Source organism: Aythya marila (genome assembly GCF_965140915.1).
Source record: "Aythya marila genome assembly, chromosome: 6".
Classification (NCBI taxonomy): domain Eukaryota; kingdom Metazoa; phylum Chordata; class Aves; order Anseriformes; family Anatidae; genus Aythya; species Aythya marila.
Genome location: NC_139047.1, coordinates 10,355,714 through 10,380,702, shown reverse-complemented (window position 1 = coordinate 10,380,702; position 24,989 = coordinate 10,355,714). Strand labels below are relative to the sequence as shown.

The 24,989-nt window shown below is 40.6% G+C and overlaps 1 protein-coding gene across 2 annotated transcripts in view; it reads right to left on the bottom strand.

Moving 5' to 3' along the window:
• Positions 1–972: 972 nt before the first annotated feature.
• The window catches only part of TRAF3IP1 (TRAF3 interacting protein 1), a 42,463-nt gene continuing 18,446 nt past the window's right edge, over positions 973–24,989 (bottom strand). For both annotated transcript variants that reach the window (XM_082762857.1, XM_082762858.1), the window contains 8 exons: positions 22,120–22,218; positions 17,084–17,174; positions 16,326–16,412; positions 15,572–15,692; positions 15,386–15,422; positions 14,697–14,773; positions 4,236–4,459; positions 973–1,680 (listed from right to left, as the gene is read on the bottom strand). In XM_082762857.1, coding sequence (XP_082618983.1) covers positions 1,515–1,680; positions 4,236–4,459; positions 14,697–14,773; positions 15,386–15,422; positions 15,572–15,692; positions 16,326–16,412; positions 17,084–17,174; positions 22,120–22,218 — 902 coding nt within the window. In that variant the 3' untranslated portion in view covers positions 973–1,514. The remainder of the gene's footprint in view (positions 1,681–4,235; positions 4,460–14,696; positions 14,774–15,385; positions 15,423–15,571; positions 15,693–16,325; positions 16,413–17,083; positions 17,175–22,119; positions 22,219–24,989) is intronic.

The following is a 24,989-nucleotide window of genomic DNA, read 5'->3' as shown; positions in this document are numbered from 1 at the left end:
CACCCCGTTAACAGGTAAAAACAGGTCTCCTTTTCTCTCTTCTTTCACAAACCCCTGCTTCCTCTCCACCCCCACCAAAATGCTGTGCAGCAAAGCATCCTGCCCTTATGGTGACCAAAGCTAGAATGCAACTCCTAGATACAATGTACTGTTCATTCCTTTGAGCTCAGAAAATGAATCACTTTACACCAACAAAATATTGAATATCTGTCACACTCCCAAGTTCTGGGGTAACTACCTTTAGGCCTAACCCTAGATCACTACACAGCAAAGAAAATAAAAGAAGTATCTTCCCCACTTATTCATTATAACAAACACACAAACCCCTTTAAAACGTCCACATTTGCATGTTAAATACTCACGCTATCTGGTGATTATCCTTTTGGTAGATTTTTTTGAGGTCCAGATACCAGAGGAGGAAAAAAAAAAAAAAAAAAAGGAAAGAGAAAAAAAAAAAAACACAGAAACAGATTTGCCAACCAAAGAAGAAAGAAGAGAGGACACTGCCACTTCATAAATAATCCAAACAACATGGGAGTAGATGTACTCGCACGTTATAAAAATCTTGAGAGAATAGCCTTGCAGAGGACTAAAGCCTCCTGTGCTCAGTGCAGTGTCATATAGTTGTGTCTATGCTAACACGCTTTGCAGATTTAGTAAAGCTGGACTCTAACGTGCAGTACACTCAAGAGGTCATTAAGAAAACAGTACAGACATCTGCAGCTAACTAAAAAAATCAGTGGAATTATTCACATACAAAAAGTTACGGGAACATGCATTTGGGAGGAAACAGGTACTTAAATTAATCCTTTCCAAATGAACATATGCAATAAAAATGGAATTAACACCTGTGCAGATAAAATACTTCTGCTCCCTTACATGGTGATGCTTGTATTGCATTTTCAGTCCTTCCTAATAAGACTCCCGATAGCCCTGAAAACATGACATCATCTCTGTAATGATGCAAAGAACTGCAAGTTACACAAGGCTTTGCTTCTTGATCTTGGGGGACTTTTTATAGCTAACTTTGCAAGAGCTGTACATGATGAACGGGATTCAGGAACATTCTGACCTGCAGAAATTTGGAACATTTTTCTTTAAAAAGGGGCAAAAAAACATCTCGTGCCCATTTTTCGCAGCCACGCGTCCAGAAGTAACCTCAGTGGATACAAAGAGAGGAAGGGGATGCACGGAGGACTGGGTCAGAAACTTTGCTCAACGGCTCACAGACGGAAAGAGGGCAGTGAAGACTTGTTAAGTAATAGCAGTACACATCTAAATAAACAAGTTATTTTAATAACTCTGCAACTTGAGCATTCAAGCGAATATAATTTTATCCTGGATAATATCAACATCTGAAGATCAGTGTAATAATGGGATTTTATATAATTTTTAGGCTTCTGGTCCATAACCATTTTACATCTAAACAGGGCATATCTTGACTTTTCTCCACTATTTTATTTGGTACGAATGTCAGTCAGTCCCAAGGTTTTTCTTTGTTTGTTTCTCCTTCTTCACCTTCTTGAAGACAAGTTTATGCTGAGAACCATCCTCCGGATTTTTTCCTCGTTTTTTAAAATATTAGCTTTTACAGCACAGATCTTGTCTTGCTGGTCTTTAATCAACTGTTCCAGTTCAGCCAGTTCAGCTTTTAGTGGTTCTACAGCACTGTCTGTGATGCTGAAAGAGACACAAAGAGCATAATGTTATTGGAAACATTACGCTGCTTCAGGTTACTTAAGCCTCCAAGAACGTACATTCAATACTTGAAAGCTTGCAAAGAATTTCAGTGGTGCCCACCCTTCCTGAACGAAAGTTCAGAATAAGAAGCACAAAGGCAAAGCTAACAACGTGGACAGAGAAGAATATTGTTCAGGAAAGATCACCCGCAATTCAAAGTGAACAGTATCGTCTTGGTAATGTAGCTTTTCTGCTAAAATCTCCGTGCTTTGCAGTTATTTCACCCCACCTTACACGTGTGTCAAGCACTGCTTTCACTTTACCCAGCCAAGAACTGCAACTGCCTCGCCCAGGGAGGAAGCAACCTGACTCTGCAGGGCAGAACAAAGCAGGAACACCCACCTTTTACTGGGGCCCCTGTTTGTTACCATGGTGTATGTGGTGACAGCGAGCCCTCCGGGCCTCACCGCGAGAGTTTAAGGGAGAGAAGCACATTGCAGAGCAAGAAATTCAACTGCTGTGGGGGTTGCTGGCCTGCTACCTGCTATTTCCTACAAGAAACCAGCAAGCCAGTAGCAAGACACCAGTGGCTGCCAGCAGCACCAAATGACAGCAGGTAGACATCTGATAAGAGGTGAGGTACATGAAAACTGACCCATCGCTAGCTGCTGACAAGGGCAGGCAATCCTACACTAATAGGAAATTTAATAAAAGGGAATTATATGCTTATAAACCACAAGCACAATGGCAAATCTTAAGTGAATGGGGCTGTTTGGCTTTAAAAGCAACGTGCCCCTCTCTGTGATGCTTAGCTGATCTACAGGAATGCTTAACAGCTCAGGAATCAATGGACCAAACCAGCCCGCTGTCATTCTGAATTACCCAGTCACTTTAAGGACTCATTAGCTAAAGTCTGCATCTCATAATCATTTAGTTTTCTCCTCCGTTCTACACCATCAGCATAAATCACAGAAAAAAAATCACCAGAAATTGCACTACCATTCCCCCAGTGGAATCCTTCAATTGTCTTTCACAGAAGCAAAAAAAAAGAAAAAAAAAACAAAGACACGCATCCAAATTCCACTACATATGGGAAGCATTGACTTCTTCATGTCTGATACTGGGTAATTCTTCACGAAGGATTTGACATGCCATAGCACTGCGCTGATCTGATTAGGATCTAATACTGATCTTCATGAAGTGCTGCAATTTGCTGTGGCAGTCCTGGCTCATGAAAGAGAACTGAGTGGCTGTGCTGAAGAGATGCTAACTTGCACGAAACAGCTGTCCATCATAAAGTTTGGGTTGACATCAACCTGCAAACAAAGTCAGGGTGCCAGTTCCTTCCTCCTCTCCTTCGGCATCGATATGAAGGTGAAAGCTTTGTCTGAGGTACAATCTACCAGGGAACTTAGTGGGCAGAAAAAGCCAGTTAAGCACACCTGGAAACTACACTGGGAAACCAACTGAAGCACAGATGACTTGTTTGGCCACAGTGGACCCACCGAGTGAGCACGTGCTTGGAGAATGGTGCGAGACTTGCTCCCTATCCCTAACTCTGGTTTGAGCTGTCTGGCAAAGGGGAGTGGGTTGATGCCTCAGTTTCTCCAACAGAAAAATAAAGTCAAATGCCATTTCCTTTCTCTTTGCAGAGGTGGTGCATTCCGAGGCCAACCACAGTTTAAAACTCTGCCAAGGTTCCTGGATAGAAGGTGCTATGTAAGTGCAAGGAATTAACATCATTACACTTTATATGTGAACCAAAGCCCTAATTCCCACCCCAGTCCGTGGACTAAGCCAGCAGCTATAAAACTTCCAACATTTAACACATTGCTACTTACCAAGATGGGGCTTAGCTAAGAATACCACTCAGAGGCATAGTTGCTTCTACAGGAATTAAGCATAGCGATTCAGGGAAGAGCAAATTTATCTAGTCTCATTATGAATCCAAGAAGATAAAATTCATCATAAACACTTAAGATCATTTTTAAAATCAGAGGACACAGTTGGCATGGTAGTTCTGTTTCCAAGGAGAATAAAAAGATGTATCGGTCAGGCGAGTGAGGCCAAGAAACTCTTTCTAGGCTTGACCTCCTTGACTCTATCGGGCATGCCACCTTTCCTCTCCTTGCTTTCTGATGTTGTTTTTAGACCATACACAGACAATCACCACTGTTATTACCACTGCTGCAGAATACAGTCTTTGATGGCACACAGAAAGCTGTTTGTGATTTGGGAATCTGATGCTTGTCCCAGTTCACAACCCAGTTTGCTCCTTAAATATTCGTGAAGGAAAAAAAGCAAAAACATTAAGCCCTCTCATCTCACATAAATGTCTGCATCTCTGCTGTCATGTACATCGTGTGAAATTGAGCTGAAAAGACCTTCAGACTTTAACACTTCAAAAACCAATTTGGACTGCAAAAAAAATTCCCCAAACCACAAAAGTGACTGATGACAAATTCGCTTTTAAGAGCGAGTAAAACTCTCCCTTCTCCTAGAAACTCAAGAATCTGCCTTGAGAGATAAATCAAACTTTCCCTGACCACACTGACCTTTGCTCTTTCTGCAGAGCTTCTGCATGCTGTCTGTTCTCATGCCGCCACATCTGCAGCTCATTCTTCATGGCATCCATGTCTTCCTGAATGTAATCCATGATCCTGCCAAGTGTGAGGGCACTCCGGCACAGTGTCTGAATGGAGACCTGAAACTTCTCGATTTCTTTGGCTACCAGGTCTCTCTCCTTCTTCCTAGCTGCTTCTGATACAAGAGGCTTCTCCTAACAAAGAGGAATGAATAAGAAAGAAAACATCAAAATTAGGAAAAACGTTTGTTGTACACGAAGTATCGAATGATGAAGGCTTTAGAGACCACCGACTGAAGTATCTGGAGAAATTTTTATGACAGCTTGCAATGAAAGGGAAGAAATGAAGCAATAGTCTAGAAACAGATGAGCAGAAAGTCTACCACATCCAAGTCTCACTGCTAGGGAGAGCTGCTACAGAACTCTGCAATAACATCAGCAATATTAAATTGCTTTTGGGTCAGAAAGCACACAACATTAAAATTAGTGTTTGATCCCATGAATGACCTCATTGATGTTCTTGACATGATCTTTCCCAGAGCAGTGGGGGGGGAGGTGTTGGGGGAGACCACCTCATTTGGTCATGTTTGACTGAATACCTTCAGCTCAACGTATTTTGATGTTAAAAGGCAAGCTTCTGGGGCTTACTGTGGCATCATTACACAGAATCTCTCAACACACACGTAATGCTGAACAACACATTTGCTAGTGATCTGCTGCTGCCACTCTAAATCACACGTCCATCTGTCTGTCCATCCATCCATCTGTCCGTCCATCCTTCCCCTGCACGCCTGGGGGCTGCCCAGCACAAGGGCTTCATGGATTGACGTTCACTCAATACTACTGCAAGTTACAATACAACCACACCAAAAAAAAGGTCACGTTCAACTCCAGAAGACCGTGATCATAGCTTCTGAGGGGCAGTATTTTGGGAGAAGCAGAAGCGTCCCTGCTTATGCTGACAGGGTACCACACCACAAACATTCACTGGACCTGCTCAAGGCACTGTTTTGGGAGCTGCATTGGATGCTCAAGACTACAGCCACCTTGCAGCACATCATTTAGTTCTCCAAATCGCTCCCTTCAAGATGCTTTTCTCTTTCCACCGGCTGTATCTGCAGTTCCACCTCCTAATGCTGGTCCCAATAATAGCACCGCATGCTGCACAGCTGAAATAGGTGGTGGTTATTCCCTTCCTTGTAGTTCTGTTAACAGTGTTTGTAAAGCCATGCCGGCTGCAGATGTGGCCTCAATAAACTGCACTACTCAAAAATAATTTGGGCTTGTGCATGCTTTCCTCGTGAGCAGCCAGCAGACTCTCTGTGGTCAGTCTCTGAAGCCTCACTGCAAGTTAAATACAGGGAAAGCGTGTGCTAAAACGGCAGTCACAAAGAGCAAAATGATGCCCTAAAAAGAGCAAAATGATGCCACATGACGAACACTTTGTCATTATGAACACTTTATTCCAGGAAAGCCCTCCCTGAAAACAATCACCATGGAAGAAAAGCCCATGGTTTTTCACCCCCCAAGAAAAACAGCCAAATTTCTCTTTCTATCCCAGAGCCCTAAATGTCTAAATTCCCAAGCCGAGTTTTTCTTTAAGACACGCAAGGCTTTAAGCAAAGTTTATTTAAAGTAATTTCAGTCATTTAATGCATGCCGGAAAACGAGAAAGGTCTTTCTTTACCACCCCAACCACAGGATCAACCCATTACGAAGCACAGTTCCTCGCGGCTATATAAACACCGGGGTGGCAGCGTGCTGCTCCTTTGCAGGGACACGATATCTACCACACTGTCCCCTCCTGCCCTCCTACCCAATTGGCCTGCCTTCCTGTGCGAGCTGTGGGCTGTTTGTTCAGCTGTGTTTGGAGGCAGCAGGGACTACTGCCAAGCACATTTCAGCAGCCCTTGGCTTGCTGATGAACTCAGATATATATTTTAGAAAAATACTTCTAAAGATTTGAAGGCTGAGATTTACTTACGTCTGATGCTTGTGTTTTACCACACACACGGCGCACGAAAACTGTGGGACTTCTGAGCTGTGATTTTATAACGTTGAAGTTGTTTAATTAGCAACTGGGCTGAAGTGACAAATGCTGCTGAACTCGTGACCTTCGCTTCCTAAGTCAATTCATGAGTGCTGGCTAAACTGTTAAAAACAACACTCATCTTAATTCCTTCTCACTCGACCTGTGCCTCTCTGACAGAAGCAGGTGTTTCATTATGCTACATCACATAAAACACGTTATTCAGATACTTTCCGGAGGCATCCATGTGTTTGCTCTCCTTTACGACGCAAAGATGAAAGCGCTGCTTTTTGACCCATTTCATCCCCCAGGAGCTGGTGAGCACCCACGTTCAGAGCACAGCTTCTTAGGGTCGAGCAGATATTCTCCCCTGGGTCTCCTCCTCGGCAAACCTTGGGAACCACAGCCAGTGGCATCCCCATTGACTTCATCATGTTGTGCTCCACCAAGGCCATCTACAAGGCTTAATCCATGGTACCAGAGTTTCCACGTGTAACTGGGAGGTTAACTATAAGCAAAATCACCTTCAGTCCAACAGTGGAGCAAGGCTGTACCATAATCAACAGCTTCCCAGGAAAACAGTCCTGCTGCCTTGTTTTTCCTCCTACGTGCACCAAACCCTCACCACTTTCCTCTGCCTGCATTGTAAAAATCCATAGCCAGGAGGTAAGGAATTTGATTCAAATACCATTATCTCAAAAGCAAGAAGACTCAATCAGTACTTTATCCAAGGACACATCTGTGTGCGTGTGTGTGTATTAAAAATGAAGTATTATTCTTCATGTTTTGTTTTCGGAGTTCAATATTTTACATTTTTCTAGAGCTGCATGACCTCCCTGATGCCTACACACTCCAAGCAGCCACACCTCTCAACTCCAGCAAACGTGGTATAAAAATGAAAAATAAAAAATGAATGAAGATCCCACAATTTAGTAAATGAGCAAAGCAGAATTGTATAATTTTAAAGCATGGATCCAGCTAACAATTTGAAATATTCCATATTAAAATACGCAGCTGCTCAAAAAGCTCAAGTGGAAATAAAACAGAGTGGAATATTTTCTATTAATCACGAAGATGCCCTTAAAGTATGTTAGAAAATATTAAAAAATAATTTTACTGTCCCTGTAACTTCAGGACATTTTATGTAGCTCAATTCTTCAAAACTAACATAAAAAGCACAAAGTATCATCCTATCTAAAGTAATTTCGAGTAATGAAATATAAAAACATTATAAATCTATTAAATATTCTACAGACTTTAAAATGTCCATCAACAGGGTTGTTAGAAGCTCAGTGTCTTCGAAACACAAAACTGCACAATTTAAGTGGTGTAAGAGCACAAGAGCTTTTTAATGTATCCTTCTTTAAAAGAGAAGCACTTAAATTTCAAGCTCCCAAGACAGATTTCCCAACACCTGAAGGCACAGTCCCTCCTCGAGTTAAAAAATAACAATCAATCCTTTCTTTCTTTCCGCTCAGACTTCTACTCCAAGATGCCACATTACACGTCCTGCAGTCCACAGAAAGCTGAGCTCAGGGCCCAGAATTACCATCAAGCTTCACCAGCTATTGCTGATTATAAGCAACTAAGGGAAGAAAAAAAAAATACAACCACCGTACTGTCTGTTCTCGGTTTCACAGGTACAGCTATGGGTTAAAGCCTGCATGGGTCACTCTTAAATTACTAAGAATTATGGCAGATGGTTTATTACAACAAGCAACGTGGGTGGTAAGAGTCCTGAATGCCACCTTTGCTCATTCTGCACAAACATGTAACAGGATATATTCATTTTTAAGAAAAACGCCAGAATCAGAATTGTTCCAGTCTATTTAATTAGGTCATACACCTCAATGAACTCTCCTTTCACAAAAGCCCAAGAATCAATAAATTATCCCCATATAACAGACTATATCACTTCTGTAGGCCCAACACGCTTCCTTTCCTTCATGTTTTTCATAAGGCACCAAGATAAATGTTTATTTTGGATTCCTGGGAAAAAGTCTGCCTTTCCCATTACCTCAATCCGAACAGAACACAACGTGGACTCAAATGCAGGGACCTCAGAAATTAAAAAGCAGAAATTTTCTTTTTAATCAATACAGGGGATATTATCAACAGGCTTCCAGAAACCACCAGAATTTACCCTCGCTAAAGCAATTATTATAAATATTACAGCGTGCACAGCTCCATAAAAAGGATCATTCACAGGACATCCATTCCCAATATCCATACTGTTGAGGGCATTGGAAATGCCTAACGTCTACTGCGTTAAAGAGGTGGCATGATTTTTTTTCCCCACAGTGTTTGAAAAGTTCATTTCTAGAAACAGGATTTGATTGCTTTTATATAGCTTCTCCTTTGTTTCCACGTTTAAAATTAACAGTTTTTAAATATGAAACAAATTAGAGCAAGCATCCATCAAGCAGCTAATAGTTTCTACAGCCCCTTTTAACAATTGTGTTATGTCCCATTATGGAAACAGACCCAAGTAATCACAGTTTTATTGAGCAGTACCATTTCCCTCCCAGCTCTTTCTATGGCTAGGACAGGACAGAAACTTCATTTTGGACAAGTAATTTTGATACATTCGATGCAAAAACAACAACGTGGGCTTTTTTATTGTACAAAATATTTTCTGATCATAAAGGGTGTTTTCTTTTCCTGGTTTTTACAGAGTCTGCATTTTAAGCAGATTGTAACTATCCACCAGGGATCACCATAAGAAACTCTTTCACAGAAACAGAGGGGAAAATGGTAAATGTTAAATCACTTCAAATGAACAGGATGCTTTTTCTGCTTATGCCAGGTACTGAGTTCAGTAGCAGGCCAAGGCAGAGACATGATGTTCTTTGCTGCTAGACTCACCAGAGTTAGGCTGACCTCTTTCACACTTGGAAGACACCAAAAGACCAAAAAAAAAAAAAAAAAAAAAAAAGGTTGCTCTTTTTAGGGCAGGGAGCTGGAGATTCCACACACACACACCCTTCAGTTCACATTTGACACCTCTAAAAAAGAGCTGGAATTTTCAGACGTGGGTAAACATCCCACCTCAGCCCCCTGAGCCAGCTTGCCTTCCTTCCCGGTAACTTTGTGCTGTGGAGAATAAAACCTCACGTATTTGGAGCAACGTTCAGCACGCTAAGCAGAATCCTGTGAGCCTGACCACACACACACACACCACGAGACAACTCTAGCAGTAATTAATGAGAGCAGATAGCTTTAACTCAGCTATAAGGGCATAACGGGTGCCAGTCCTGTCCCACTTTCCTTTTCTTCCTACACTGTCGAAACTGTGGGTCCGCAACCTCCTTTTCTCTTGAAACAGCAGCCTGTTTCCTGTCCAAAATTTGCAATCCTCATGCTCCTTGTGTAAACCAACTGCTTCCACACCAGTCTGTGCCCCAGGAGAATATCCTAGCCGGATCAGTTGATAAGCTTCTTGAAATACACGAAAATCACCTGCACTGTCTCCTACACCACACAATTGCTACACCACTGATAGGCTGCATCCTTTCCTGGGGTTGGAAACCACAGCTGCCTCGCTGCACTTTTGTACATGCTTTCTGTTTAACATATCCATCTGCTGTCTCACGTTGTATTTATATTATATCCACAGGAGAGAACATTTGTGTTTTTGTGTGCGAAGGCCACAGCAAAGGAGCCATGACACCAGGAATATCACAAGAGTGACAAAAATCCCATTCCTGCGTTCACAGCTTTTAACACACTTACTTGAGGGCCACATTTCTTTTCTGAGAGTTGTTACTAAGAAGCTAAGAAGCTGTGGTCTTCAACCGTGAGCCTCTTCAAGACACCTAAATGGTGGGACACACGAATACATATGGTTAACACGTCACACTGCTAATTGCATTGGCTGGAGGGGACGCACAACGCTGCCCAGCTGATGGATTAATGTAAAAATCAATGTCCTGAAGAACTTTAAACAAACAGAATCAGCAACGATTCTGTTTGTTCTAAGCTCAGAAGTACCTACTTAATTTACAACATCTGTAATTAGGGTTAATATGGTCCAGGTGCTAAGCCATTTTAATATCACTTGTTCCTAGCACAAACCTCAAAGCTGCTTTTCTGAAGCCTACGAACTGCATTTGGTAGTGTAAAGATGGGAATTCCGTGATCCCACTTGCTTAAACTATTTAATAACCTGCCTATATTTTCCACACATCAAATAAATGAAGTGGAATACAAAAGGTACCATCTGTTTCTTTCTCTGTTTAACATAAGAGGATTACATTCTAAACAAATACATTTAGGAATTCTTTTTAGGAATTTGTTAAGCTGAACACAGCTAATCAAGGCAGCAAAAATCTTGTGTATTTCCAGAATGACCTCTTTGTTTGACCTGAAAATTGTGTATATTATTTTAAGTTTCTGCACATGCAAAATCTATGTGATGAAAGTCCCACTCTTTTTTTTTTTTTTTTTTCTTTTTTTTTTCCTCCCTCTTCGTTTTCTTTATTAAAGTTTCTTAAAAAGCAAACGTATGTTTGGGAAACTCAGCACAGCAAAGGTTTGAGATGAATGTTTTTAACACAAATAAGTTCTCTTCTGCAATCAGCAGTTAGAAGCAAAGGGGTGAAACATGCCCAGGAGTGCTACACTTTGATTAAGTATCAAGTCAGCAGCTTCACCTAATTTCTAATTGACTAATCCACAATAAATCAGGTAGATCCACTGATCAGTTGAATGCTGAATATTGGACTTAATAAAGCATCAGCCAAAGAATCCAGAGCTCAGAATACAGATATGTCCTCTTCTCCCTTCATTTTCTCAACTTGCAGAAAAACAAGGTTTTAAAGACTAATGAATATAACTGGGAAAACATTTAATTTCTTTTATACGTATTGAATAGTTTAAGAAAACCATGGAAGATAAACATTCTTACTGACAGACATGAGGATAACCTTCAGCTATAATTTCCCAAAGCAAGTATTCTTTCTAGTTTTCACTGGAATTTAGTTACCTTACTCCAAAATGCAGAAGTAGAATCACATTTTACTCTTCCATGCATAATACATTTTGGAATCCTGTTGCATACTGATGTAGAAGATATTTCTTCTGGAGAGTTTGATGGAAAACAAATTAAACAAAAGAGCTGACAGTCTGGGGAGAAATGGTCAAATCTCAGACTGATACTGTTCCCAGCAGACTGCAGAGCTAGACCTGGCACAGAACATACGGCTATTTAACACAACACGCTGGCCAGAGTTCGCTGACCCATTCTCACAGTCCCAGCAACTTAACGGGACTTGGTTCCACTTGCCTGCCTGGAGCACTTGGCAGGAATACACCACTTGAAACTCTTCTTTCTTTTTAATTACTTTTGCTGCCTCTCCCCAAAGAGATTCCACAGACCACTAACTATCCTTCCCAAAACCGCTGCTCTGCTCTCTCACAGGAATAACTCCCGTCGCTGTCTTCTTGGGATCTCAGGAACGTCTAGGTCACGCACAAGCACGCCAGACCCATACCTGCTACACGCTGCATGTTGGGCCCCTGAAAGACTCCTAGAGACAACATCACATTGGAAATGTTTTTTTTTTTGTTTTTTTTTTTTTGTTTTGTTTTACATTTACTTTATCCCGCATCACAGCATCTCTATCCTCCAAAATAAATCCCCAGAACTCAGTATTCTCTCCAGCTCATGTTTTCTGAGCTATATCTGTCAAGTCCCAGGCACCAGCTCTGAGCATTTTTAATCACCTTGTGCACTGATTTTCCCTCTGCTGTCAGGAAAACTATGCTTCTCCTCTCTCGATCACGACAACTTCTTCAACATAATTTGAAAAGCAGTAGCAGCAAGGAAACCTAACGCAGCAGCAGCCAGCTGCTTGGATATGAGATCAGATGATATTCCAGGAGCTTACTGCTGTATGTTGCACGTGACAGACCAGGAAGTCAGCAGGTTTTTTTTTCCAGAATTAGTCGTCCATTATCAATGCTGCTAACGCAGATCAGTGCTTCAAAAAATGCAACAAAAGACAAACGAGGACTGAATGAATGTTTTAGAGACTGAAACTAGGCAATGGGACTAAACAATGATTGTACGTGGACGCAATTGTCCACGTGCATTTAAAAAAATCTAAGGGGTTAACAGTGAGTCATTTTAGTTAATAAAAATAGGGGGGAAAAAAAAGAGAAAAAAAGTTCAGTACAATCACCAGAGGAAGCTTCCCGAGCATGAAATCCATGAGGTTTTGTAAATCCTCCCCATTGTCCCTTTCTACGTCCAGTGCTCAACCTGACAGGACACAATACAGAACAACACAGCCTTCAGTACAGTTCTGTAGTGGCAGGAAAAATCATGAAATCAACTACTACTGCCGTCCCAAAACTTAGCCTGGAGATTGATGATGGAACAGCACCACCTAGTTATAAAACCAGGAACAGGAACAGCTGCATCTCGTGTTCTCACAAGTGCCAGCTCAACATACACTCCAGTAATGAGCTTTAGAGCTACTGCATAAACACAGCAATATCACCTTTAAACCCTTCTTTTCTCCAAACAGCTATATAAAGACAGAACTTACTCAGCAGGCAAATTTTCACATCAGACATTCATTAGAAATAGCCAACAGCACTTAAATGATCAGTACGTAGGCAATACAGGCTGCATGTTTATAATAAATGGTACATAATTCAGCAACTTAGGCTAAGCTGTGTCAATTTATAATGTAACATGACCAAAGGTGTTTTCCTATATTAAAGAAGAAAATTAATTCTTCCTAATCTCAGCCCTTGCAATACGTGAAAGGGATTTTTGTCAGCCAGGCAGGCCTGGATCTCAGACAGTCTCAAACTTCAGATAGGAAGATAACCCACAGCTCTGATCTACCTCCCTGTTTTTCTCAGCATGTTGGGGATGGCATGAAAAAGGCTGGTTTGTAGGACAGCATAACCTACTACTACTAAACAAGAAAGCATACAGGAATGTCTCTATATAAGAGAAGTGTTGATTTTACCCTCCCAAAACTGCAACCCTAAAAAGTTATGGCTGTGTCCCTTCTGCTGCAGATTGCTAGAAGCAATTATGAAGTAATTGCTTCTGAAGAATGAAGAACAAGATCTAGATAAAAATATTTTTTTAAACAGCCTACTGTCTACCACACTTTTGGTCCCTCAGGGACTTTTTTTTTTCCAGCTGTGCATTTTACTCATTGCCAAATAACTATATTTGATAAAATGAAAAGAGGCAGTGAAATGGTCAAGGCTTCAAAAAGTCACTACTGATTTCAGAGAACTATTTGAAAGAGCTTGATACTCAGCACTGTGAGAAGCTTAACTCTTGAGGTCTGAGTCATGGCACCTTATCAAACTGCAGCATGCCAAATCATGGATTATTCCCCCCCAGAAAAAGAATATGGTTGGTAAAAAAACTACAATACTGAATTAACATTAAAAGAGATGTGCAACTGAAAATATAAGAGTTCTTGAAAAGTATTTGCCTTTCCAAAATGTGGTGTATGTCTGTATTTTTATAACAGCATTCTGAACTGCACTTCTCGGCGTCTCCTCATCAGCACAACAAACTACCTCATTGATTTAAAAATCTGCCAAAGGGTCAATGGACCAAAAAACTCAATCTAAAAATGCCCCCCTACCTTTTGCTGCTTCTTGCAACATGAGCTTTACAAAGCTAAAAGGGCAAAAGCTTTCCAGTTGTGACAAGAAGACATTAAAATCTTGGTGTTTCAACCATTTGCCTTTTTTTTTTTTGACCACTGCTAGACCTTTTCTAGATCCTTTTTAAGCTGTCAATCCCCTCCCTCCCAAGGGGGAAAAAAAACAAAACAAAAACAAAAAATCATAAAAGCCATACACACCTAGTTCTTTCCCTTTCCCAACTGCTGGCTGGGGAAATAAAATAAAATCACTTCATAGATTCAGAGTGTAACATTGGGGTGTGCTAGATGTTACTAAGGTAACATCCAGCGATATGAAAACACTCTATATGGTTAACTGCACCAGAGGTCTTATTTTTTTAGGCAATGATAACAGTTGTCGGGCAACAGGACACTGTTCTTCATATGCCTAGAGGACAATTAAGATTGAAATAATAATGCTGCAGCTGTACAAATGTAAAGTATGTCCTACTACATCTAGGGCAAGGCTGAAATCAGCAGACTTTGTTCCGGAAAAAGAACAGGCTAAAGACTACCTGAAAAAGTTCTGGATTTTATTCAGCGTTTCAGTAAACACAAGAAGTCAAGTTGAGAAAGAGCACAACGCAGAGAATGTAAAGGACTGAAGGAGGAAAACAGTGGTAACATGTGAGGGAGGTAAGTTTGGTCAAAAATAGGAAAAAAAATCAGTAAGGGAGAGAAAAGGTCACTATTACAATATTTAATATTCATTATTCTTTAAAGGCCGTTACCATCTTACCCTCTCTGTTGTCTTCGATGATTTTGGTGATGATTCATAATCTTTCTTTGTTTCTAAGATCTTTTTTACAAGCCCACCTGGTGAAAATCAGTACATTTCTCAGCATTGGTTGACACTATAATATTATCCAGAATATTCAGACAACAACATTAAAACCAACAAGAACAGCATTCTGTTATGTATTTTAATTACTCAGATACAAGGTATTTTTTGATCTATTTTCTCCAGTATCTTTTTATATACACATACATATACATATTCCTTTGATAGGATTTTTTTGATACAGATAAATACACCTGCCTAAGTTACATCTGATTTAACCATAATGAATCAAAGCCTCTGAATCAGAGATCACAAGAAAGCATAACTATTTTAAAGAACCAGCATATGAATTTTTCTAGAAGCTTTTCCATAACCTGCATTCAACAACCAATCCCATCTTGTCTCTCTGAGAGATGTAAACAGTGACACTGCATTTGACATCAGCTGTAAATCCTGCTGCTCAGCTAACAAGGTGGTATTTGATAAATATTTCCTGGTTGTCTTGCAAAAGTTGCAAGCTACTGTCCCTTCAAGAAGTTATCTTGCTACTGTATTCAGCCTATTTTGCGCTCAGCACTTGGTTTAAAATTGTGGTTTTATTCTATACATTTATGTATACAAATATATATAAAAGCAAACAAACATACCGTGCTTTTCATCCTCGACCAGTTCCACTTCTGGCTCCTACACATGCAGGAAAGAAAGCTTTAGTTGCAAAAAGTTAACATTGCTGTAACATACAACTAGTCAAAGAAACATTTAGCTAGAAGCTACTTTAAAAAAGAAAGCTACAAAGCGTGGAAAAAGGTGCTATAATTGCAACATTAACAGACCGTTTCCATCTCTGGCATTTCAGGCACTGGTGGGGCTGCCTCCACCACAAACTGGTCATCATCATCATTAGAAATCTGCTGGTCTGTGATCACATTTGGGACTGTTTTACCACTACCACTCCTGAAAGAGACAAAACAAAAATGAAAATCTATTAAGATCTGTCCAATCCCATTAAGATCTACTCAGAATAAAGGAGACAGCAGCTCTCTCCCTTCCTCCCATAACATAAAGCAGCACGTAAAGTTCTGTCATTTCCAGTCACAATCCAATTCTGAAAACAGTCAGTCATCCTCCTCTCACAACAGGACATTACTCTCCTTCTGGACACACTGCTTTAGTGCTCAGCATTTAATAGAGGTCACCCATAAGCCATTTGGGCCATCATTTCAAGTGGCTGTTTCAGCCTTCTGGAGCATGCAATATTCACTGTATGTTTTACAGAACTCTTCTAGTAGTAGCTTAATGTTCTAGCCTTACCTGTTTCAGAGTTCCCAAAGGCAAAAATAAATAAATAAATAAATAAAATGTATCTTTGAACTTGCAGATGCGGCTACTAACTGTAACTTTTAGATAATGCACTGGATTTGGAGAAACAGTAAACAAATAAAGCAGGCTTGAATTTTCTAATCTGAATCAATGAGCAGTAAGGTGATCCCCCGGTAATGCTATACAGGGGCAGGGGCTAGACAGAAAATATAATACTGTGGCACGAGAGCTAGCAAAGTCTGCTCTGCCACCTCTCACGCTCCTTACCTTTCTGGAAGTAAGGCCTCTGTGCTTTCTTGACGTTTTACTATTCGAGGCGGTGCTGGTCTCGCACTGCTGGGACGGGGAATACGTCTGCAAGAACAGAGATCTTTCCATTTATATTTTAAAAGGAAGCCTCATGTGTCCCCCAGAGAGACAGACATGCATATACAGATGAACTCAGTAATTTAGTTGATGCATAAAAACACTCAAAACATTCACAGCATATAATCCAATATAGTAATACCTTCTATCCTAGTGGGAGTCTAGGAAAAATCAAAATCTAGGAAGTGTGACCTTAAAGAAAAAGATTACGATTTTGCGTAGAACCACCTCTTGATTTGTATCCAGGTTATTTTTTTTTAGTGAGACAACAGTAATTTAGAATTAACAACAAATTTAGCATTAGAAATACATGCTGCGTTGCAAAAGGAAAAAAGCGATACAATTGCAATAGCCTTTCTTTGGGCAAAGAAAAAGTAAATTGGCATTTGAAAGTCAAGTTCATCTTACCCTTAACACAATACTTTGGAAATGCATCTGCATAATGCAATGTTCTTCTCAATAGACACTCCACACATCCCTCTTACTTTAATAAGATTGCATCAAAGCACTTCATGGATTATGAAAATAAGTCCAAAACACTTCAAAATGCTAGTTTTGTTTGTAGAAGGAAAGGAAAATGAACAAAATTTCAAATTGACTGAATTACCTCCTGACACCATCACAGCTTCATTCAGACAGAATAAAGAAAAGAAACAAACCTTTGGATAGCCTGAGGAGGAAGATCATCGGGTACTTCACCATTTTCAGACACTGCAGGCTTTTCAGGAGCAATGTTCTCTGCTTCTTCTTCTATTAAATGAAAAAAAAAAAAAAAAAAAGCGTAATTTTGGCTTAGTTGTCAAAGTTGCAAAGAAAAATCTAACTTTTCTTTACAACAGTACTTCAAATCTCATCAGCACTATAATTTATGCTAATGAAATACATCATATGACAAACTTTATAAATAAAACTCTATTCGCTTATATAAAAGTTAAATATCTTACGAATTTCTAGTTCTTAGACACCTCAGAGTATTCACAATTCAAAAGAGACACAGCAAAAACGTTTAAACTTTCATTTTTTATTTGTTTCTTAATATCGTGAAATTCCCTCATATGTTTAAATGACATCATCTCACTTGGTTCTTTCATAATTTCACGGCAATGTCTGCAGTATTTCAAGCTGCTCATTCTACAAAGTCACGAGAGAAAAAAAAAAAAAAGGTTTTAAAACTGTATCTCTACATTGATTTTTTAAAACCTTGATTTTATTTACATTAATTTAACTCCTTATTTTCCGTTACTGTTGGTCTTAGTTGACCCTGACCTGAACAGGGCTGAAATGGAGCAGCTGACCTCCAAAAACCCCTTCCAACCTGAAGGATCCTATGGCTGGAGGATGAGTGTGTATTCTATCATTCCTCCACTCTGATGCTCTCTGTAGGGCTGACCCATTTGCTGTTGAAACCAGACAGACGATGCAGCTGACAACGTGACCCCGCACCTTCCAAGCTCAGGTTGGACCACCCTCCACAACACAGAGAAGATAAATGGCCTTTTTGCCCTGACAATCTAACTGAGCAGGCATCGTTCACCACTTTCTGCCTTAATGTTGCTACAAAATAATTTTGGTAGGTAAAAAGCATTTGATGTCCTTCAATTCCATCTAGAAAACTTGCTCAGATGAACTACCTGTCAGTAAGCATTGCTCCTGTGTAATGCCACACACACAAAAGACATCTCTTAACACTATTTCTTCCACCCTAGCATCTCTCAGCTCTGAAATCACCAATGAATGGCACCAAAGGCCAAGCCACACTGACTTTTACAGACCCAAATCTAGGTAAAGAAAGAGTTTCCTTTCTCAGAGTCTTGTATTCCACCTCCCTAATGTGTTTGTGTATTCTCTGAACAGCCATTTCACTTGTAGGACCTTCACACTTAAAACTACTAAGTAGTTTGATACAGTATTTTGAAGAAACTTTATCTTTAAACAGTGTATTAATCCTACACATAGTCTACTGGAGAACATATGGAAGATACATAAATACCCTTACCTTAGAAAGCACTAGATGCACTTAACTAGTAAGCACTATGGTTAGTTTTCCCTCACTCTTACTAGTATGGGGAAAGACAACTGTGCCTCACACAAGTGCTCCCTGCAGTAAGACACCAGGCCTGAATCCAAAGGGTTTGCCCAGTTGCTGGCTGTATCATAAACTTCCTATACTTCCCAGGGTGGCTCAATTAGCACAGCTGCCTAATGGGTGTGATAGGGGTTTCCAAATCCTCCTTCTGCACGGCAAAAGGCATTTTAGCACACGATGGAGATCACGAAACAACTACTAATGGCACAGCTTTACTTCTCGTTCCAAAACACCACCACGCATCCTAGACACAGCTGGTTCCTGCCGCTCTGTGGGAAGCTCCTGCAGTCCCCTCGTGCCTCTATACACACCTGACCCCAAGAAAAAATGCCTACAAGGATCCCTATTTCTGTTTTCAAGTCAACAGCTACCATCAAGCAAGGAGTGCACACTGCTAAATAATTTAGCTTTTGGAACAGCAGCAGCTGTACCCAGGGCTTCTGCTGATTTCTTGCTCTCGCTGCACCTTGACACGTATCACGCTGGCTTCACACAGACAGAAAGCCGATGGCTGACAAGAATCCTTCAAGAAATCAGCTACTCTGTGTTAAAAACCTCACTCCCCTGGTTCATCCCAGCTCCGACGATGCCTCAGCACGATGCTGCGACGTGCACAGAGCCGAGCCAGGGAGGCCCTGGGGCTGCCAGGGGATTTCTACACTCACCCTTTGTTACTGGCCCAATTCTCCAGCAGTTGTAGGGGAGTTTTGTTGGAATAAAACTTTCAGCTCTAATCCAAACAGAAGCCACAAACACAAGTAACAGAGCACAGCAATGTCCCGCACTGACATTAAGAAAATGGAAAGTGCACATTTTATTGAACTGGTTATTAATAATAATGACCTGTAACACATTGCAAGAAGCTCCTCACAATACCTGCTTATTGTCAAGCTAAAAACCATAAAGTGCTCATAAACCATTACTTTTTTTTTTCCTTAGCAAAGCACTTAACTGAAGCACAAAAGCACTTTCATAGATGGCTTTTTGCTATTCTTTTAACTAAAAACTACTTGAATAAAGTCTACTCAAAGTATGCAAACACAAATTGTATTTTTATTCAGTTTTTAAAAAAATCTTTAATGTATACCATTAGAGGTTAAGAGTCCCACAGAAGTGCTTTATTTATCAAAAAGCACCGCTTTATTTCTACCAGAAGTTTTTAGCTATCGTTGGTATGCTCACTGCTGGTCTTTTGTCACTCACTATAAGCTCAACTGATCCTGAGTCACTGGCAAATCCACCTGGAAATACCAAACATGCCGATTTTTCAGAGAAGCTATATGTAATCCTTAAAAATAATCTGACCAAATGAGACACGAAAAATACACACTCAACTACAACCAGCTTCGGACTCGAGATCTACTGCCAGAGCCAGGAGAACGGGGACAAACACAAGGGATTGTTTCCAGCAACTTGCACCGCAGTGCTACAGACATCAGTGTTCTTCTGGTCATTAAGCAGATCAAACATCAGAAACAAAACGTTTTTAAGAAGCCAAAAGACAGTGGAGGATCAAAACAATTGCGTGGATAGAATATCTGAGCAGACAGTCCTGAAAGTTAAAGGAGCTGTGCAAAAAGGTACAACGGATGATTAAAGGGGCAAAGCCATGCCAACCTACCTTGCACTGCTACAAGCACAGGGATTGCTTTCCTTCAAGGAGCAGTTTACACAGCCCCAAACATAAATTAAAGGTCCAGAGGAAATTCAGAAACAGCTCACAAATTTATTTATTTATTTAGTAGCCACAAGTACTGTGCACGCTCTTGAAAACCCCATAGGAGAATGGAGTTCAGCTCCTCCCTGACTAACCTCCAAAGGCACAGCTGCTGGGGAAGGACACCAACTGTGGTTTTCAAGCAGTCTCAACACCCAGCTCCCATTTAACTCCACTGGAGTATAAATCTAATGCATAGTTAATCAACCTAAATGCTAACATGGCCCAGCTGCACAAGCAACAGATGCAGTGTTTAAACATCTTGCAAGGACTGATGGATGGCATGCTTTGACAAACAGAGCCAAGTTTCAGTAGCTTCCTAAATGCTTTTACAAGTGTAAACTGGCACTGCCACCAAAAAAATCCTGCTTCCATGCTTCCCACTCCTTCCTGTTAACACACACGTTCACACACTGCTTAAAGAATGGCCTCGACATGACTTGGTGTAAGGCGCTGCCCTCCCAGCGTCTGTGGAAAGGAGGTTCACATTTTGTATGGGTCAGGTGAGTGGCAGGAGCTGTGGTGGCTCAGCTGAAGGTCCCGGCGCCTCCTGAAGCTCCCCAAGGAGGAGCCCCCCCAGGCTCTGGGCAGCCTGTGCCAGGGCTGCGGCACCCGCCCAGCACAGCAGTGCTGCCTGGTGCTCAGAGGGAGCCTCCTGGGCTCCAGGCTGTGCCCAGGGCCTCTCAGCCTGGTGCTGGGCACTACTGGATGGAGCCTGGCTCCTCCTTCATTGCATCCTTTGGAAACTTTCATTTGCAGTTACAAGAATAATACAGAAAGAAGGAACAGGTCACTTCTGACGTATGCTGATTGCTGAAAAAATATGCACTCAACTTAGCTATCTGCAATGACTGCTGTTATAAATTGTTGTAAGTGATTTTGCATTCCAATTGGGAAAGCAATTTAATGTGTGAAAGAAATTTTCATTCCTGTAAGAACTTACAGAAAATTAAGGTTCACTAATGTACCAGTACTTTACACTCTTACTGAACAAAGCTGAAAATACAACTTGTATTTTATACCACCTGAAAATCTGATCCAAATCAATAATGAACCTGGGGGTATTTCTCTCACACACATTCAAATTGGAAATACAGAAATATAAAATTGTATTCCATAGCAGATGCATTCCAATGGACAAGACAGCTCCAAAAGATAAAAGGAATTACCATAGAAGTTCTCCCAGTTGTGTAAAGTCACGCAAGTGTCTTGGCCAACTGTCTACATTTCGTTGGACTGACCCAGCTATGGGGCCCTAAAGGCCACAGGTGGACTGGGAAACAGCCTTTGACCTCCCACATACATGGCATCAACTCTCCTAACTAGGTCAAGCATCTGGATCTGGAGAAAATAAAAACACAGCTTTTTGCTTAAATGTCAGTTCTTTCTCCTACATTTTGGTTCTATTACTCCATGTGTACTGTATCTGGATACAAATAACTCATTAACAATGGATGCCTTGGGAGCCATACACAACTTTAAAAAAAAATGGAGAAGTAGGAATGCAGAGATGGAATTTGCCTCTAAAATCCTGTAAAATGCAAACACTGAGCGAGACTCCCAAACATTTGGGCAAAAAGGCAACATGCAGTGATTCACTTCTTACAAAGAACAAGTCCCCAAGGGATTCAGGTGCATTTTTCCTTGGGACGGTGTAAACTCTGAGAACTTGCATAAGGGTAAGAAAGGATAGAAGGATACAAGACTAGCTTGTTTATCAGGGAACACACGTTTATCCAGCCAGGACATTAATCACAACATTTGATTAAAATACAAGGGAGCAGTTGGATTGAGTCATTTAACTTAAATCATTTTAACTGCATGGATTCAAGCTTGACCCCAAAGCACTGTAGTTAGACTTTCAAAGGCAGGCAAGCTTTTATTCTTCCTACCATTCTGTTTGACTGCAAGTCCTGGTTCAGCTTTCTCTTGCAGTTTAGCAACATTGTCCTCTGAAATCCCATCTGCCACACTCTTCATCTCTATAGTTCCTAAAAGAAAACAGTTTACAGTTAAATGAAACCACAGATACAACAACAATTTTAAATAAAAAGCCCTGCTAAAGAACTAGTAAGTCTAACAGGTATTTAAGAGCTACCCCACTTTAATAAAACATCTTGAATGCAAATAAATAATATCTAAAGTTCACAAAGGCTTTTTACATGACCACTGATTAAACTCCTTATGTTACTGCAAATTGAAGGCAATTTCTTCAACTGAGAACTGATTTAGAGGTATTTATTAGCCAAATAGCCAGTCACACAATACTGCATTCACCTAACAAAGACTAAGTAATTACTACAATATGCAATGTTGTTTGTGCACTACGTGCAATGCACAACGCACTTCTGTTTGTTTCAAAGGGTTTTGCTTTAAATGCATTTCATACTAAAGCCATTAAGAAATTTCAAGCAAGAAAAGCTTATTTCCAGTATATTAATTCCACAACTTGCTGGTAATGCTATAGAAGAATCTAATTCATCACTTTTGATGCTACCTAAAGTGGTTATTTTCACTAAAAATATGTAAGACTCTTATTTACCAATTCTCTTAAGTTAATTCTCCCAGTTGCAACAGAATAATGTTGACAAAAGCAAGGTAACAGGAACTGGAAGAAGAAAGCTGAAGTGCAGGTATACTGGTGATTTCTAAGTTATGTGACAAAGGAAAAAGAAAGATTTGGGGCAGAGGAAGACAAAGGAGGAATGATTCAGCACCATTTGTACGTGATTCCTGAAAACACAGCTGAGTGTTTAATGTGGAAAAAAAAAAAAAACAAAAACGAACACCATATAGTTGGTCACAATACCTACTGAATGGGTAGAATATTCAGCTTTGGTCGAATCAGAATAAATTCAGAAAGAGGAAGATAGAGGAATATATCTGCAGATACAGAGAGAGGGGTACCCAAAGTGCTGCCCAAGAGTTGAACTGAGCATTTCTAAGTCACCTTGTCTGCAAACAAGTAACTGTAACACAAGGGTAAAGGACAGACTCACTGTGCCCCTATCCTCAGGCCACATTTCCACCACCAGAACAAATCAGCAAACAGTGCTGAGTGCTCAGGAAAAGATTTGCCGGACAGAGGCCTGCCTAACACTTAAGGTCGAAGTCTCCAACGCTTCCAAAACAGTGATGCAAGTACCACAAGCAGCATAAAGCTGACGCTTTCAGGACATACAGATCGATAGCAGAGGATCTACCCATGCATCCATAACGCTACATAGCCTGTTGCAGCAGCAATGTTGAGTTCTGCTTGCTTATGATAGAAGTAATACACAGCAGCAAATGGCCAACAGCCCTTTCGTTTACCTGTGCTGACAAAGGCCAGGGTGAGGCACCACTTAATAAATCTGAAACAAGCATTTAAAAAAAAAAAAAATCCTCTCCAGCCTATAGAGCTGTGCCACAAAGCACCCATGAGGTCTGGAGCTTTGCAGAAAAGCCATCCCAACAGTGGAAAGTGAAGTCCTCCACTCCATCAGAAAGGCAGGGTTTAATTCAGAAACTTATTACGTCATGCCATACATTAAAACAATTCCCAAGGCATCTGTTGTTGAAGATACTAACCTGCCACTGATAAACAGCTACTGGCAGAACGGGTACAGACTGTCAGAGAGATGTTGTGGGCTAGACAGATGACTAATGTGATTTCCCAGGGCAGTTCACACGTTTCCTTCTGACAGTCTCCAATTATCCAGACAACTAGACCTGACATGACAAGCACTGCTTTCCCTTACTTGTAGAGCTGGCTCAGCTCTCTCTCTGGAGGCTGTTTGAGCACGTCATGAATTGTTGTTTGCTTCCTTTCTGCCTAATAAACCAATATACAGCGAGGTATGCACAACAGACAGCAGGCACGTGTGGTGACATCTCAAAATTAGCCACTGCGGTCCAGCAGGCTGGCAGGTTGCCATTGGGTTATTCCCCAAATTAGTTGTTTTAATTTCTCAGCAAGAAGACTCTGTTTGGTTTCCTCCTGAACATACAATATAACATCCCTGAGAAACCACTGCATAGGTCACAGACTGCAAACCAAGAGCTCTTTGCATTCAAAAGCTGGGTTTACAATAATGTACTGGGTCTGGTAAAACCACCACAAATAAATTCTCCTGGTTTTCATCTCACCCTCTTCTGTGGCATCAATCCTTACTACAGAACCAGCTTTTAATATTCATAGGTAGACATGCAAGTCTGTGGGCAAATTTCTTCCAATCCACACACGTGGTGTGCACACACGCACACCACGAGCATTAGCTCCAGAAATAAGCCAACTATTTTCATATGCACAATATTCAGTGTCTTAAAGCAAAGTTGTTCAGATCTCAATTAAGAGCTATTGTAAGTTTAAAAAAATATACGTGTTTAATTTATAAATCAACTTTTAAATTAGCAAAAAAGATCTCTACAACATGAAAACAGCTTTGCTGCAAGGCATGTTGCAATTATGAAATAATTATGGCCTTAGTAATAACATTGACTATAAAAAAAATTGTTCTAATGCCACCAGAAATTTGTTCTTAATATATAGATGTGAGCAATGATGTTACAACTTGTTTTCATTACCAGGACAGCAAACATGCTTGTAACTGCTTAACTGTCCTCCATTTTCCACTTCAGTTCTGTTTATCTAATAGGATGAATTGGCATTCACTAGCCCCTTTCTGCTCGACTTGTATGCATGTAATTATCTCCAGTTAGCATTAGAAAATACAGAAAGCTCTGATTGTCATCATCCATCACTACAGAGAACAGTGAGCAA